The 16,256-nt window shown below is 33.0% G+C and overlaps 2 protein-coding genes across 2 annotated transcripts; both read left to right on the top strand.

Annotated features, from left to right (window-relative positions):
- Nucleotides 1-4,741: 4,741 nt before the first annotated feature.
- LOC133204875 (uncharacterized) lies at nucleotides 4,742-6,225 on the top strand. The gene is made up of 5 exons (XM_061340618.1): nucleotides 4,742-4,823; nucleotides 4,996-5,034; nucleotides 5,351-5,416; nucleotides 5,771-5,887; nucleotides 6,178-6,225. The coding sequence occupies exons 1-5, from the start codon at nucleotides 4,776-4,778 to the stop codon at nucleotides 6,223-6,225; spliced, it is 318 nt and encodes a 105-aa protein (XP_061196602.1). The 5' UTR covers nucleotides 4,742-4,775.
- A 6,618-nt stretch (nucleotides 6,226-12,843) lies between these two features.
- On the top strand, nucleotides 12,844-13,974 carry LOC133204874 (uncharacterized). Its single transcript, XM_061340617.1, has 5 exons — nucleotides 12,844-12,923; nucleotides 13,070-13,108; nucleotides 13,419-13,484; nucleotides 13,601-13,723; nucleotides 13,903-13,974. The coding sequence occupies exons 1-5, from the start codon at nucleotides 12,876-12,878 to the stop codon at nucleotides 13,972-13,974; spliced, it is 348 nt and encodes a 115-aa protein (XP_061196601.1). The 5' UTR covers nucleotides 12,844-12,875.
- The last annotated feature ends 2,282 nt before the right edge of the window (nucleotides 13,975-16,256 follow it).

Genomic DNA, 16,256 nt, shown 5'->3' with positions numbered 1-16,256 from the left:
GTTATGGAATCCTTATTTCAGATATTTCAATTCTTATTCCTCGTGTTTAGCTCACCTGATTTGAAGGCACAAGAGAGCTTTTCTCTTCAAGGAGTGTCCATCATCTGTAAACTTTTCACATTTTCGACTTCTTCTCAAGAACCACTGGGCAAATTTCATCAAACTTGCTATAAAGCATCCTTGGGTAAAAGGGATTTAAGTTTGTTCACAGGAACACGTGCTACACCCTCTTTCAAGGGGAGATAATTAAGAATTCAAGAAAATATGGTGCATCTTTTAAAGATCTTCTTTTCAAGAACCACTGTGCAAGAAAAGATGAAACTTAATTGAAAGCTTCATTACATACTCTAGATTCAAGTGTTCATATCATAACCCCCGGGGGTAGGGCAGGGCCACAAGAGGGGTCAAAGTTTTACGTAGGAAATATAGGAAAAGTCTTTTAAAATCTTCTTCTCAAGAACTGCAAAGCCATGATTAGTCATATTATTATAGAAGTATCCTCAGTTAGTGTAGATTCAAGTTTGTTCCAATCATGACCCGTTGGGGTAGGACAGGGCTACAAGAGGGGGTCAAAGTGTACCATAGGAAATATCTTTACTACAAATATGTCCATAGGACATGAATGCGCTGCCGAGGGTATATTAGTAATACAATATGAAAATTTGTATTAGTGTATGAAGTTTGATGAGAATATCTTGAAAAGTTTCTTTAAATTTGAAATTAAAATCTAAAAAATTGGATATAGATGAAAAATTCTCACCAAATTACGTTTAAGTGCATAAGCTTACATAAGAATATATCAAATGGTTTCTTTAAAACTAAGCAAAATGCAAATTTAAGAAAATTGAGGTCAAGGTCACAGGAAAATTCAAGGTCAAAACTTTTTGATGCAGTTGAATACATCTCACTAGTACTTTTCAGCATATTATGTTTGATAAAAATATCTTGGATGGTTTATTTAAAACTGAGCTAAACACTAATTTAAGAAAAGTAAGGTCAAAGGAAAGGTAAAAAAATGTTGATGCAATTGAAGAGCTTACATCAGTATGTATAAGAATATGAAGTTTGATAAAAATACCATGAATGGTTTCTATAAAACTGAGCTAAACACAAGTTTAAGAAAAGTAAGGTCAAGGTCAAAGAAAAGGTCAAGGTCGAAAAAAGTTGATGCAGTTGAATAGCGTACATCAGTATGTATCAGCATAAAAAGTTTGATAAAACTATCTTGAACGGTTTCTTGAAAAACTGAGCTGAACACTAATAAAAGAAAAGTAAAGGTCACTATTAAAAACAAAGGAAAGGTCAAGGTCCAAAAATGTTGATGCAGTTGAATAACTAACTTCAGTTTGATCAGCATATGAAGTTTGATAAAACTATCTTGAATGATTTCTTGAAAAACTGAGCTGAACACTAATAAAAGAAAAGTAAGGTCAAGGTCAAAGGAAAGGTCAAGGTCCAAAAATGTTGATGCAGTTGAATAACTAACTTCAGTATGTATCAGCATATGAAATTTGATTACACTTCTTGAATGCTTCCTTGAAAACTGACCTGAACACTAATAAAAGAAAAGTAAGGACAAGGTCAAAGGAAAGGTCAAGGCCAAAAAATGTTGATGCAGTTGAATAGCTTACTTCGGTATGTATCAGCATATGAAGTTTGATAAAAATATCTTGAATAGTTTCTTTGAAACTGAGCTAAACACTTATTTATGAAAAGTGAGGTCAAGGTCAAAGGAAAAGTCAAGGTCAGAAATTGTTGATGCAGTTGAATAGCGCTCATCAGTATGTATCAGCATATGATGTTTGATAAAAATATCTTGAATAGTTTCTTTGAAACTGAGCTATACGCAAAGTGCGACGGAAGGGCAGACGGAAGACGTACATGACAAACTCCCCGGCCATGAATATATAAATCTTCTCGAAGACAACCAAGCAATTATTAGTAATTTTAATACAGAAGTATCCTCAGGTAGTGTAGATTCAAGTTTGTTCAAGTCATGACCCATGGGGGTTTGGTGCAGACACAACAGGGGGCTAACGTTTTATATGGGAATATATGTAGGAATATCTTTAAAAATTTTCTTCTCAAGAACAGCTTAGCCATTATTAGTCATATTAATATGGAAGTACTCTCAGGTAGTCTAGATTCAAATTTATTCAAATCATGACCCCGGGGGTAGGGCAGGACCACAATAGTGGGTCAAAGTTTTACATAGGAATTTATAGGTGTAAAGGTTAAGGGGCATTTGCGTAAACTGAATTGAAGACTTCAAATGGTGGAATGACCAGACAACCCTTGGAATGGATTTGGCAAAGGCCGGGTGTACAAGACAAAGTTTCAGGAGAGTCAGGTATTCAGAAGCTACATGTAGGAGAAGAAGTTGGCAATTAAATCAGCAATAAAGAAGTTACGGGTAAGAGCAAAATAAAAGTTATAAACAACAGTTGAGTATCCTATGGAATTCAAGTTAAGTTATGGGTGTACTAAATCTGAAGAAGGTTGAGACACCCGGTTCTTATCTATCAATAGGAACATAGGGGAGAAACACTGTACACAAATGGGTCAAAACAGAAGGTCAAAGTTTTACATTAGAATATATAGGAATCATCTTGAAACTAGAAATATGTCCATAGGACATGAATGCCCCGCCGAGGGTATATTAGTAATGCATGAAAATTTGTATTAGTGTATGAAATTTGATGAGAATATCTTGAATAGTTTCTTTAAAATTGAAATTGAAATCTAAAAAGTTGGATATAGATGATAAATTCTAGCCAAATTATGTATAAGTGCATAAACTTACATAAATATATCTTAAATGGTTTCTTTAAAATTAAGCAAAATGCAAATCTAAGAAAAGTGAGGTCAAGGTCACAGGAAATTTAAGGTTAAATGTTTTTGATGCAGTTGAATACTTCTCATAAATACGTATCAGCATGTTTAAGTTTGATAAAAATATTTTGAATGGTTTATTTAAAACTGAGCTAAACACTAATTCAAAATAAATGAAGTTTAGGTCAAAGGAAAGGTCAAGGTCAAAAAATGTTCATGCAGTTTAAAAGGTTACATCAGTATGTATTAGCATATAAAGTTTGATAAAAATATTTTGAATGTTTTTTTTAAAAATGAGTTAAACGCAAATTGAGAAAAGTGAGGTCAAGGTCAAAGGAATGGTCAAGGTCAAAAAATGTTGATGCAGTTGAATAGCTCTCATCAGTATGTATTAACATATGAAGTTTGATAACACTGTATTGAATGGTATCTTATAAACTGAGCTAAACACTAATTTAAGAAAAGTGAGGACAAGGTCAAAGGAAAGGTCAAGATAAAAAAATATTGATGCAGTTGAAAAGCTCTCATCAGTATGTATCAGCATATGAAGTTTGTTAAAAATATCTTGAATGAATTTATTAAAACTGAGCTAAACACTAATTTAAGAAAAATGAGGTCAAGGTCAAAGGAATGGTCAAGTTCAAAAAATGTTGATGCAGTTGAATAGCTTACATCAGTATGTATCAAAATATGAAGTTTGATTACACTATCTTGAATGGTATCTTTAAAACTGAGCTAAACACTAAGTTAAGAAAAGTGAGGTCAAGATCAAATGAAAGGTCAAGGTCAAAAAATGTTGATGCAGTTGCATAGCTCTCATCAATATCTATCAGCATATGAAGTTTGATAAAAATATCTTGGATAGTTTCTTTGAAGCTGAGCTTTGAACCGAGCTAAACGCAAAGTGTGACGGAAAGACAGACGGAAGGACGGAAGACGGACATGACAAACGCTTTATGCCCCGGCCATATTATGGCGGGGCATAAAAATCTGCTGCTCAAGAACAGCAAAACCATGATTAGTCATATTATTATAGAAGAATTCTTAGGTAGTGTAGATTCAAATTTGTTCAAATTAAGGGTGGGTCCACCATGAGTGATCAGAGTTTTACATAAGAATATATAGGGAGAAAATCTTTTAAATTCTTCTGCTCAAGAACAGCAAGCCACAATTAGTAATATTGATATGGAAGCATCCTGAGGTAGTGTAAATTTAAGTTTGTGCCCCTCTCCCATAAACTTTTCAATACTGGTCTGATTTCTGCTTTTTTCCAAACCAATGTGCTCATGTGAGCGATGTGGCTCATGGATCTCTTGTTTTATTTAAACAAACAGTAAATGCGTTATTTTATACTTTATATAAGGCTCTAACCTTCAACTGCATGACTTCAATAAACAGAAGTATGAGAATTTGAAATCTTGTAGGAAAGAGTTTAATATTTAAAAAGTAGACGTACAAATTGTTATAACTCTAATACTCTTAAAATTCCTACATGCTTGTACACCGTAAATCTATTTTGGTATGTATATACCGTATAAGCAGAAATTTTAGCGCTAAAATTAAATATCGCTAACAATTTATTCCACGTAAGAGGTTACCCTTATTTTTCTATGCACCACAAAATCGCTAATATTACTTCTCGATAAATTAAATCACTGATTTTTAAGGACAAATCGCTAAATTCGCGTCTCGCTAAAAATTCCATTTATACGGTATTCTGCAACTACGTAAATAAATTCCTACATGCTTGTACACCATAAATCTATTTTGGTATGTATATATTCTGCAAATACGAAAATAAACATTAGTTATGACATCACAATATGTTTAGAAAATGATTGTGACGTCACAATGCAATGACGTTTGTTTGGTAGTCTCTAACTTCTAACGTTGTGGCAACACATTCGTAACCCTTCAATATAAATTAATATAAATAAATTACAATGAAGCGATCAAATGAGCAATCGGAGAAGCTTTACGCAACAAAGAAGGTAATTTTGATATGTTTAATGAGTAAGCATAGCGTTTTTAATTTCCATGTACCGTAATTAAAGAAGCAATGTATTTCTTGTAACTAAAGATTATTTACACGTGTAGTAATTATTATTATTCGCCTCGGTCAAATGGCTGATATTTTCTCTAAATTATTGTTACATTTTTTAGGCACGAGTAAGTGATGCGTATGGAAGATCAGTTGAGTTGGTGAGTTCTGCCTTGTACAGTGATAACAATTTTAAGTTGATTTATAACACTAAATAACAATCTCTCTGTTCCATAGATTATTGTTTAATAGTTTCTAATCTATTGCAGTATTTCGTAGGATGATTTTTTTTAATCTAGGAATTTTTGGCGTGTCCTATTAAATTCACCAAAAGCTTGCTATACAGTTATGTGACATAAGTTAGCACATGGGTAAATTTTGCCTATTTGGATTAGGATGGTAGAGGGCGAAAATAAAAAGTGTGGGACGGGAGTTTAAAGTACATGTATGCTTAATTACGAATACGTTATTTTTCAGATGGACATTGAACAAGACAGGATTTGGCTTGTAACAAAATTGACCAGACCACCACCTCTTACAGCCGTAAGAAAATGTTTGATAGGTTTGCTATGATAAAAGTTGTTTTTTTATGTCAGTGCAAATAGCGTTGCATAAAACATGAAGTAGACATATTTTACATGTATGTGGATAAATTTAAAAAATCATATCCAAGTTCACGTATTACGTGACTACTTTACTACATTACTATACAATAGTTCAAACATGCTCGCCATACACAGAGATTTATGTAAAAGGAAAATATTTTACTGGATTGAGTAAAAATCTGAACCAAAGGTTACTAAGACATGTTTGGATAGACTCAAATGTACTAACAAACTAAGTAATATAAGAAACAAGATGCTGTATGCACCAACATATCCTCCTCTTCAATTCTAGGTGAGAGGGAAGCGAATACGACGAAAAAGACTTCAACCAACACCACTCGGAATTAGTTCTTGGGTGTTAAAACGAGAATTTCCTTACAAAAAGGAGAGTAAATACTCAGTTAAAAAGGTAATATTTGCAAACAAAATATCTTTCCGAGTAAAATTTACTGAATCAAGTGGGAATCTTTTTATTTATGAAATAAATAATCATTAATGATAAAATTATATGTTTTGATCAAGAATAAATACTGAATTTTGTATATAATTCGTGTATACAATTCAACTACTATAAAATAGTACAATTGTTTTGACTATGCCATGGATGCATCAAATAGCGATTTTGTTGAATATTGTTACCATGATACAAAGTACTTTTAAATTCGAATATTTAACTTATAATTAAATATTCTCTTACAGACCAAGCATATTGATGAATTTGGAAGATGTTTAGAGCAGGTAAAATGAGTAAACCTGTTAAATCAAATTTTGAATAACTGATTTAAAGGACCATATTTAGAGCGTACTTTTACGTATAAGTTTAAATGAAAGTTTGACAAGATTCCAGAAACCGTTTCCTAGACTTTTTATTTATCTTATAGATGGATGTTGAAGTCGACCTTTGTTTTCGTCTCCGTTGCATCTCTGTGCTGTAGGAATTTGAGTCAAGCAGTAGAAATGTGAATCAAGCTGTAGAAAATGTGAATCAACTTTGTTTACTTCAAAATCAACCCGGAAGATCACGTATATGGCAGCATCAAGGACTGTTATAAATCTCTTGTTTGTTTTTTTTTTTTTTTTTTTTTTTTGTTTGTTTGTTTTTTTTTTTTTTTTTGTTTTTTGTTTTTGTTATTTATATACATCTAATATATTGAAATAATGATGACCTTAACTGCTCTGTTATTTTTTTTCTTATTCCAAAACTTTTCATTTTCCCATGATAAAAAACATGAACAATACAAAAAAGGGATGAAGCGTCACTCTTTTAAGGGTAATAGCCACGCTATGCAGTTGTACTCTGGGGTACATTGTTAGTGATAATCAACCCTATCACCAGAGACGCGTTCGACAGTTTCCATTAGTATGAATTATGGTCAATAATTGATTTTAGAATACTTAATTGTGCTTGAGAAACCCTTTTTCAAAAAGTTTCAAACTGGTCATCAAAAAAGTACACATTATCTGAAGCACGTGAGAGTCGCACAACTATATAAATCTGCATGTTTTTTCATCAATATTCGAGGGTATCAATTTTTGCGGTTGAGGTAAAATTCACAGTTTTGAGGATATGTAAAACCGTGGACAACGATCACACAAATAATTTTTTGTATCTGCGTATGCTTCAGTTGGAACTTTCACATTGGTATCATTAAATAGAATTAGTTAAAAGCTATTAGGTGAGTACTTTATATTTTCTTATTTAAATTTTAGTCATCTGTATTGAACAAAAAAAAAAAAAAAAATCGGAAGCTTCATGCGTTTATAAAGGTGGCAATAATTATCGATAATGGGCGAGGAAATCCGGTTTAATTATAAGACTCTGAGCCCGATTAATTAAATGTAAGCTTTTGAAATAGATATTGTTACAACAGTAAAGTGAATACACTGATTTCTTACACTGGAGAAAAGTGTGCAGGAAAGAGTTCAGATTTTATCTTGCTCTTTTTAGGCGCATACATGGAATTACGGAAGCCGGTTGGTGCCAGGTAGAAAAAATATTTTATCTGGCGGCCGCCAAATAATTATCTGGCGGCGGCCAAATAATTTTCTGGTCGCCGCCAGATAAAAAGATGTGGCGGCCGCCACATAAATAACTGGCGGCCGCCAGAAAGTTATCTGGCGGTCGCCAGAAATTATGTGGCGGCCGCCAGATAACTTTCTGGCGGCCGCCACATAAGTTATCTGGCGGCCGCCAAATATTTATCCGGCGGCCGCCAGATAATTTCTGGCGGCCGCCAGATAACTTTCTGGCGGCCGCCACATAAGTTATCTGGCGGCCGCCAAATATTTATCCGGCGGCCGCCAGATAATTTCTGGCGGCCGCCAGATATTTATTTGGCGGCCGCCAGAAAGTTATCTGGCGGCCGCCAAATAAAATATTTTTCTACCTGGCACCTACCGGCTTCCGTATGGAATGTCATCCACTGAATATCATTTTCTTTATTTCTTCTAAAAACCATTGCCGTTAATCAGTCCATAAACAACCACTAAGCAAGTCACCTGCATAGATTTCTTAAGCAAAGGCTGTTCCATCAATTATACATACAATGACATACACATCTATAATACAATATTTAACATATTCAATTTAATTTGAATGTTTTTTTTAAATAACAATATAAATATAAACAATAAAATGTCTTTCTTTCTTTGTTAGTACGGGAATTAATGTCGCAGCTATTGCAGAAAAAAAATACACATAACCCGCTTACGCGGGTTATGTATTTTTTCTGCAACAGCTGCGACATTAATTCCCGTACTAACAAAGAAAGAAAGACATTTTATTGTTTAAATTAGAATTTCTAGTTGTTTTTAAATGCAAATGGTGTTGAACACCCATTTTCAGGAATGGTACACACATCAGTTACTGGACTTGAGAGCGACACTTAAGCTTGGACCAAACAAACCCTTATTGTCAAAGACTTCGAAATGGCGGGACTCTCTTAATATATACATACCATTTTTTTTTTAATTAAAAAAAAATGTGCAAATAAAAGTTACGTAAGGCATTAACAATTATGATTATCATTTTTATGTTTTAGGCTTGTTAATAATGATGAAAAATCCATTAATGATAAAATGTTGCATTTGTTCTCTAATGATCAAAGAAGATGGGCAAACAAGGTGAGCGCTATGCCTACAGTGCAACAAAAATGAAGGTGAAAAATTAAATCTCAATTATAACAAAATTTTCTTTGATATTTCATCTAAAATTAAAGTATACTTTATGTAAAATCTCCACAATTTGCAATAATCTCACTAAGATTGAAATTTTTGCCTATGAAATGGCATACGCACACTAGAGAGGGCAAAAAGGATCATTTTCTCATACTAAAACACAATGTTTCGTTATGAATGGGTCTTCGCTCCATATTTTTAAAAGTTTATCCTCAAAGTTTGCCAAAAAATTTACATTTTTTGGTCAACAAAACTATGGAGCAATGACCCACTATACCTTAAAAATACACTGTTATGACACAACATTCTCATATTTCCGAGAAAAACTTGGTCTATTTAGTCAAGGGTCATATCACAAATATGATTTAAATGCCACAAATCTTCAAGAGCTGTGTAACGTATTGGTTTAGAGTGTTAGTCTCAAAGGAAAATGATACTTGGGATTTTTATTGCTAGGGTTCGAACCCCACGAATACCACATTATTTTTTTAATAACATACACATAACTTTTGCCGATAAAATTTTCCTCAGAAAAGTTTTTTTTTATCATAATTCATAAATTTCGATAATGAGAATTTTACTCTAAATACTTAATTCACAAATTGAATAAGATTTTTACATATCTGAAGCTATAGGCATTCTACACGCCTTCTTCACCCATCTCCTTGTTATGTTTGAACATACATGTATTTAATTGACAATCAATAGGTTTGGAAACAAATTCTAACAACTTGCTGGTTTCTCTCCTTAAAGGTGCTTGGACACAGATTTTAAGTTAACATTCTCTCAAATTTTCTGTATAATTTCATGACTTATATGTTGGTATAGCATTTCATACTAAAATATAATAAAAATCTTATTTCATCTCGAAGTTATTAAAACTTCTAATTTCTGGACGCGTTGGATTGACACATCCTTGCGCTTTCACATATTTTAATTTTATTCTTAATACTTAAGAAAAGTGGCAATTTTGTTGTGTATTAATGAAAAATATTAAAACTATAACTCAGAAAATTCAGAGTAGAAATGTTCGAAAGCAAAACCCACTCACAGTATTGTAAGTCCGTGCTCAGTGGTGTGTGCAGAGTTTAACAATTGAACACACCCGGTGAATCGTAAACATTAACAATAAAAGAGCTCGTGCCCTGTTTACAAAAACAGTTTACGTTTCACGGGTGTGTTCCATTTGTTAAACTCTGTGCACATCACAGAGCACGGACTGACAATACTGGTGAGTTGGTTTTGCTTTCGAACATTTCTACTCTGAATTTTCTGGATTATAGATGTAATATTTTTCATTAATACATAACAAAATCGCTTCTTTTCTTAAATATTAAGGATAAAGTCAAAATTTGTGTAAGTGCAAAGATGTGTTAATCAAACTCGTCCCGGAATTCGTAGTTCCAATAATTTCCAGATAAAATAAGTTTTTAATTGTATTTTCATGTGAAATGCTATTGCAATATATAAGTCGTGATATTATACAGAAAATTTGAGAAAATATTAAGTTCAAATCTGTGTCTAAGCACCTTTAAATAAAACGCATACATGTAATTGTCGTGCAAAATTTCAAAAAACATATTCAAATAACATAGTTGTAAGTTAGCTATGTAAACGGTGCGCGTAGCTGCCTATCCGCAAGTGCCTACACACCATTTTCAAAAACAAAAAAAGAAATATAGGTGAGAGAGAGAGTTATTCAGAGAAAGAAAATCTCAATATCATCGAGCAAGTATTTTTGTTTCAAATTATTTTTGTCATATTATTTCGAATAAAATTTTGCAGTATCATGTCTATACAATCAAATTTGGAATGTATTATTAAATCATTGCCAAATCCAAATAACTCATTCATTGGTTTGTAAGTGTTCTATAACAGATTGACAATTTTTAAGGATATTTGAAAAATTAAATTTTAATCATATCGCTAAATGGCTTGATCAAATAGTATATGATTTAAAATAATTGTTTGTCTACTAACATTTTATTATATTTAATTGTTGCTGAATATTATATTATAGTGCAGACCAATACATATTGATAAAATATTCAGCCTCAAGTACACGTAAAAATAAGTTTCCGTGGAAGTTAAACTTTCCGTTAAAACAATATTACTAAGTCTTTTATTTCTAAAGAAAAGCGAAAGAGCATGATATTTCTTGCAAGAAAGTGATTGAAATATTTGGTAAAACCCAGGAGCTTCCAGGGGGGGGGGGGCTTCGTCCTTCGCCTACTGGGGGCCTCAGGGCAGACTCTCTGCGTACACTTCACTCCCATTCTGTCTACGCGCCTGGAGGATTCAGTTATGAACTTGCAATTGTGAACAAACGGAAAAAAATGCCATTGTTAATCTCTAATGATAGGTTTTCGTTGCCCCAGAGTAGTAGGTGTACGTCTATAATGTCTATATAAAATCGAAAAAGATAGTCAAAAAGATTAATTCGAGCATTAAGATATATTTTTGCAAACACGCGCGGCTTCCGTTTGAGGTTTCGACTGACAGTAAACCAATAGACGGGATCGCCTGACCCCTTCTAAAAATTAAAAAGTGGAAAATTGGCACAATTCATCCACAAAATTGGTTGAAAAAAAGACTTTATTGCGCATTCACAGATGAATTTGAAATTCGTTAACGATATAATTTAGGTTCATCCCGTCTCCATCGTTTATTTAGTTGTTTGGGTGGGGGCTATGATTGGGGCAAATTCCGTCCTGTCGACTTTTGGGGGTGGGGGTCTAAATGGTATGTTGATGTACTTCACTTTAGATGCCTAACTGCGTTACTGATGGAGGAAGTACAGACAAAAAATGCAAACGTTGAGAGAGCGATGTAATTTTTAATAAAATTTATTCTTTTAGCTACAGTTGTGCTTTAATAAATTTTATTGTTTGTGCAAACATGACATAGTAATTGTCACTTGATCCTCTCCTTATTCCAGCGTATATTGAAATCTTTGCAGAATTCGAATAGGGAACCTGACTCTTGTCTCAGGAGGGAGAAGTCGGATCCCCCATTCGAATTTAGCCGTCTGTATTTGAATATAACATTTGTTAATGATTCAAGAATCTTATTTCTAACGTTTGTTTGTTACTGTATTTAGAAGTATACGAGTTTGCGAGGGTTGTTCACCACCTTCAGATGAGGTGCCACATTCATCAATGATATGATTTTTAAATATATGTAGTTCAATATACTCATTTATTTTAAATACAAAATAATTATTAGCAGCTTCATGAAATAACGATCACATTTAGAGTACTCATATTCAACAAATTAAAATATTAAAACATTTATTGACAGAGATCGAGAACAACATGCACGCCAAAGCTGCCTTGTGTGATGGATTTTTATAATAAACATTACGAAATATAACCATATACTTCAAAGTCATCTTATAAAGAAAAAAGCAGCATACATGTATAATGCAAAAGCGTCTTATCAACATAAAGAAACCACAACATATAATGTAAAAGCACCTGGCAATGTTTACCCTTCGATCTGAAAGATATTTGGGGTTTTCCTGTAGCAAACCATGTATGGACTTTGCCTTTTTTTAATTTGATATTGGAAGTACCCATCTCTTATCCGCAACTCCTCCTATACCACTGAAAAAAAATTAATGCGACCTTTGACAGAATCCTTATTATCTAGTGCCATTGTGCACCTTTTATTTTACGTAGATATTTTGGATTTTCCATAGAAAACATGGACTTTGCCATTACACTCGATAAAAGGGGTGTTTATTTTTTAACACACATCCTCCTGAACCCCTGAGTGAAATTCAATGGAACTTTCAAAAAATCTCTTTACATACTGCCAAGAAATGCACCTTGCCATTATAATCATATGGGAGCGAGTATAATTTTGAAAGCTCAGTACTTGAGCACCTTTAGTCGATGTAAGTAACCTGTTACAATTAAATGAGCTATTTAATACGCCTTTAATTGAGACATTTCAACTGCATTATTAGAAGTATGAAGATTTGAAATATTGTAGGATGAAATAAATATTTAAAGATACAACTTGTTTTAATGATTATGCACAATAAATCACATATTCTTGTAAATACGAAAATAAACATTTGCTATGACGTAACAATATGAATAGAAAATGATTGTGACGTCACAATGCGACGACGTTGATTCGGTATATATTCTGTTATACTTTGTGGCAACACATTCGTTACAGTTCAAGATATTTTTTAATTTTATAAAATTACAATGAAGCGATCAAGTGAGCAATCGGAGCATCTTTACGCAACAAAGAAGGTAATTTTGACGTATTTTTAAATGTAAGCTGGGCGTTTTTAATTTCTGTGTACCGTGATTAAAGCAGAATTTTTTTTCTTGTAGCTAAATTTTTTCGCCTCTGTCAAATGGCAAATATTTTCTTAAAATTATTGTTACATTTTTAGGCACGAGTAGTTGATGCGTACGGAAGATCAGTTGAGTCGGTGAGTACTGCCTTGTACAATGTATTATATAAAAATTGTAAATTAAATTTTAACATATCTCTCTGTTACATTCGTTATTGTTTAATACACTTACTAGTATCTATAGGCCTATTGCAATATTTCGTTTAATGAATGTTTTTTATGCTAGGAATTTTTCGCATGTCCTATAAATTCACCAATTTAAGCTTGCTTTAGCGCAAGGGTCAGTTTTGCCTATTTGGGTTAGGATGGTAAAGGGCGAAAATAAAAGTATGGGAAGGGAGGAGAATTTCACTGAGGTATGTTTAATCACGAATACGTTATTTTTCAGATGGACATTGAACAAGACAGGATTTTGCTTGTAGCAAAACTGACCAGACTACCACCTCTTACAGCGGTAAGATTTATGTAAAAGAATATCATTTTACTGAGTTGACTAAAGAATCTGTGCAAAAGAGGTTACGTATATGCAGAAACATAACAGCATTAACACATCTTTGTCTACTATTGCAGGTGAGAGGGAAGCTCAAACGACGAAATAGACCCCAGCCTCAACCAGCACCACTCGAGATTAGTTCGTGGGTGTTAAAACGAGAGTTTCCTTACGAAAAGGAGAGTAAATACTCAATAAAAAAGGTAATACCGGTATCTGAATATATCTTTTCAAATAAAATTTAAGCAATCATATGGTCAATATTACAATCCAACAACACCTGTACTTTAATGATGCATTAAAAAGTGATTTTGTTATTTATTGCAACTGTATATACTATTTAATTTGAAGATTTAATGTATAATTGAATATTCAATTTCAGACCAAGCACATTGATGAATTAGGAAGATGTTTAGAGCCGGTAAGATGCGTTAAACTGTCGAATTTTGAGTAGCAGAATTAAAGGACCACATTTAAAGTGTACCTTTACATATTATAGTTTATATGAAAGTTTGACAAGATTCCAGAAACCATTCCTTAGGCTATTTATTTATCTTACAGATGGAAGTTGACGCCCTTTGTTTTCGCCTCCGTTGCATCTCCCTGATGTAGAGATATGAATAAATCTGTAGAAATTTGAATCAAGCTGTAGAAATGTGAATCAACTTTTGTTTACTTCAAAATCAGCTCAGAAGACATGACAGCATCAGTGATTGTTACAATACAGGCGATCAATGTGGTCCATATTTTTTGTTTGTTATTTGTTTGTTTTTGATGTTATTTTTTATACATCTTATATAGTAAAATGATGATCTCAACTGTTCTGTTATTTTCGTTTTTCATATTCCAAAACTATAAATTTTCCCTCGATAAAAATATGAACAAGAGGTACGGTACTGTGAGCACTGAGCTCACAAAATGATACCCCCGCCTCCTATATGACTATAATGGCAAAGTCCTTTTTTGCTATGGGAGACTCGAAATAAGTGTCAGATCTAAAAGTAAAATAGGAGGAGCACAATGGCACTATGTAATAAAGATTCTGTAAAAGTTTCATTGAATTTTATTCAGTGGTATAGAGGAAGTTGCGCATAAGAGATGGGTACCCCTCAATATTATAGAAAGAATGGCAGTTTCTATGTTTGTCATTAACTTTTGAATGTTTTCATCTTCCCTGGAATCGCAGATTGTTTTTACAAAACCAATTCCAACCCATTTTGGTATATAACATATACACTGTATGGGCAAAAAGGAACAAAAATTGTAAAATTGAATTTGGCCTCTGCCTTCCTGTGGCCTGAGGGGTGGAATCAGAATCATCAAATTTATTACAGGCTTCAAAAATCTTTACACCCATACATCAAGCCTTATTTAGTTGTGGACTCAAGACCATAAACTGAGAACAGACTTAAAGCTTTTTTTTTTTTTCACATACATTCTTATTTTTTAAATTGCAGGTTAGTATAATACTAGTTATCAGATATAAACACATGTTGAAATTTTGCTTGATTATCAAAATTATTTCACAACTTCTACTGGTTTAAAATATTTACTTGAGTCTGTTCTCAGTTTATAGTCTTGTTTGGTGATTATGGCCTAAATTCTCTACCAAATTCGTAAAAAGTATGGTCCCTTGGCCAATGATTTAGGCCCTAGGATGAGGATAATTTTAAGATAAATTAGATCTTTGAAAATCTTCCTTAATTTTGTTCACATATCTATGTAGCGGACAAATTGTTTGCTTTTTTATAATGAGCCGCTAACCCGGCCCTCTTCAAAAAATATAAATTCATGTTCCCGGAACAGGTTTCAGGACCTAGGGTGGGGATAAGTTGGACATATATGTATATTGGAATTTATTACATAGTTTTACGTACCTTGTCTTATTTACTCCTTAACTTATATAGGAGACAAAAACTGTATGAATATGTTAATCTTACAGAGTCTTCATCAACTGTAAATTTTTTGTCACGTAAGTCCAGTTCCAGGTGAAAGGTCCAAATTGGTCAAAACCTGAAAAACTCATAATACATAGGTGACCCTCAAGGTCCATGGGTCTCTTGTTTAGAAGAGATTCGAGCCCACCCACCCTCCGCCAACGAGAAAGGTACTCTGCTTTTCTTTTCCAAATCGTCCTTATTTTGTCACCCAGGTTCGTCATTGAAATATACTTTTATCACCGGTACTTAACTTTTTATCCTATAACATTATCTCCCCTTTAGGAAAAGAGAGAGTGGGGCCCCTTTTTGTGGAAGTATTTTTGAAGTAGTTTTAATAATATATTTGATATAAAACTTCGATACATTTAATAGCAAAATACATCCATGTTTTATATATACGCTATAAAAATTTGTGATAGATTAGTGAAAGCAGGGACCTATAGTATATAGGTCCCTGGTGAAAGATAGCAATTTTAAAGGCTCCGTGCTAATACACTTACTATAAAAAGTCAAAAATTAGGGTCATCTGTTTGCATGAATAAAAAAGTACAACGATCGTATACAGTCCAGATCTTTTCAGAGGTACAGTTATCTGATAAAATCAATATACTAATAATCTATACGTTATGTACACAGTACACAAGACCTTTAAACTATCCCATAATTGTTCGCTTTTCCCCCTCCTTTACTAGCGAAAAAGAATGTATTCAATATAACGCCATTAAAGGGAATACTAGTACATTATATAAACAAAGAGTCCTGCAGCTACGTTCTAAGAATAAGATTTTATAATAAT

The sequence above is a fragment of the Saccostrea echinata genome, unplaced genomic scaffold, assembly GCF_033153115.1.
Source record: "Saccostrea echinata isolate AGI-Se365-2 ecotype Australia unplaced genomic scaffold, CSIRO_AGI_Sech_v1 ptg000054l, whole genome shotgun sequence".
In the NCBI taxonomy this organism is placed as follows: Eukaryota; Metazoa; Mollusca; class Bivalvia; order Ostreida; family Ostreidae; genus Saccostrea; species Saccostrea echinata.
Note: the sequence above shows the minus strand (reverse complement) of the source record. Positions and strands in the feature narration are given on the sequence as shown.

What these genes read in the sequence shown, in the direction of transcription:
- LOC133204875 (XM_061340618.1), top strand. Translation starts at nt 4,776, where the DNA reads ATGAAGCGATCAAATGAGCAATCGGAGAAGCTTTACGCAACAAAGAAG. An exon ending in AGCTTTACGCAACAAAGAAG is followed by an intron (nt 4,824 to 4,995) that starts GTAATTTTGATA and finishes TACATTTTTTAG; the next exon opens with GCACGAGTAAGTGATGCGTA. An exon ending in GTAAATACTCAGTTAAAAAG is followed by an intron (nt 5,888 to 6,177) that starts GTAATATTTGCA and finishes ATTCTCTTACAG; the next exon opens with ACCAAGCATATTGATGAATT.
- LOC133204874 (XM_061340617.1), top strand. Translation starts at nt 12,876, where the DNA reads ATGAAGCGATCAAGTGAGCAATCGGAGCATCTTTACGCAACAAAGAAG. An exon ending in ACGGAAGATCAGTTGAGTCG is followed by an intron (nt 13,109 to 13,418) that starts GTGAGTACTGCC and finishes GTTATTTTTCAG; the next exon opens with ATGGACATTGAACAAGACAG. An exon ending in GTAAATACTCAATAAAAAAG is followed by an intron (nt 13,724 to 13,902) that starts GTAATACCGGTA and finishes ATTCAATTTCAG; the next exon opens with ACCAAGCACATTGATGAATT.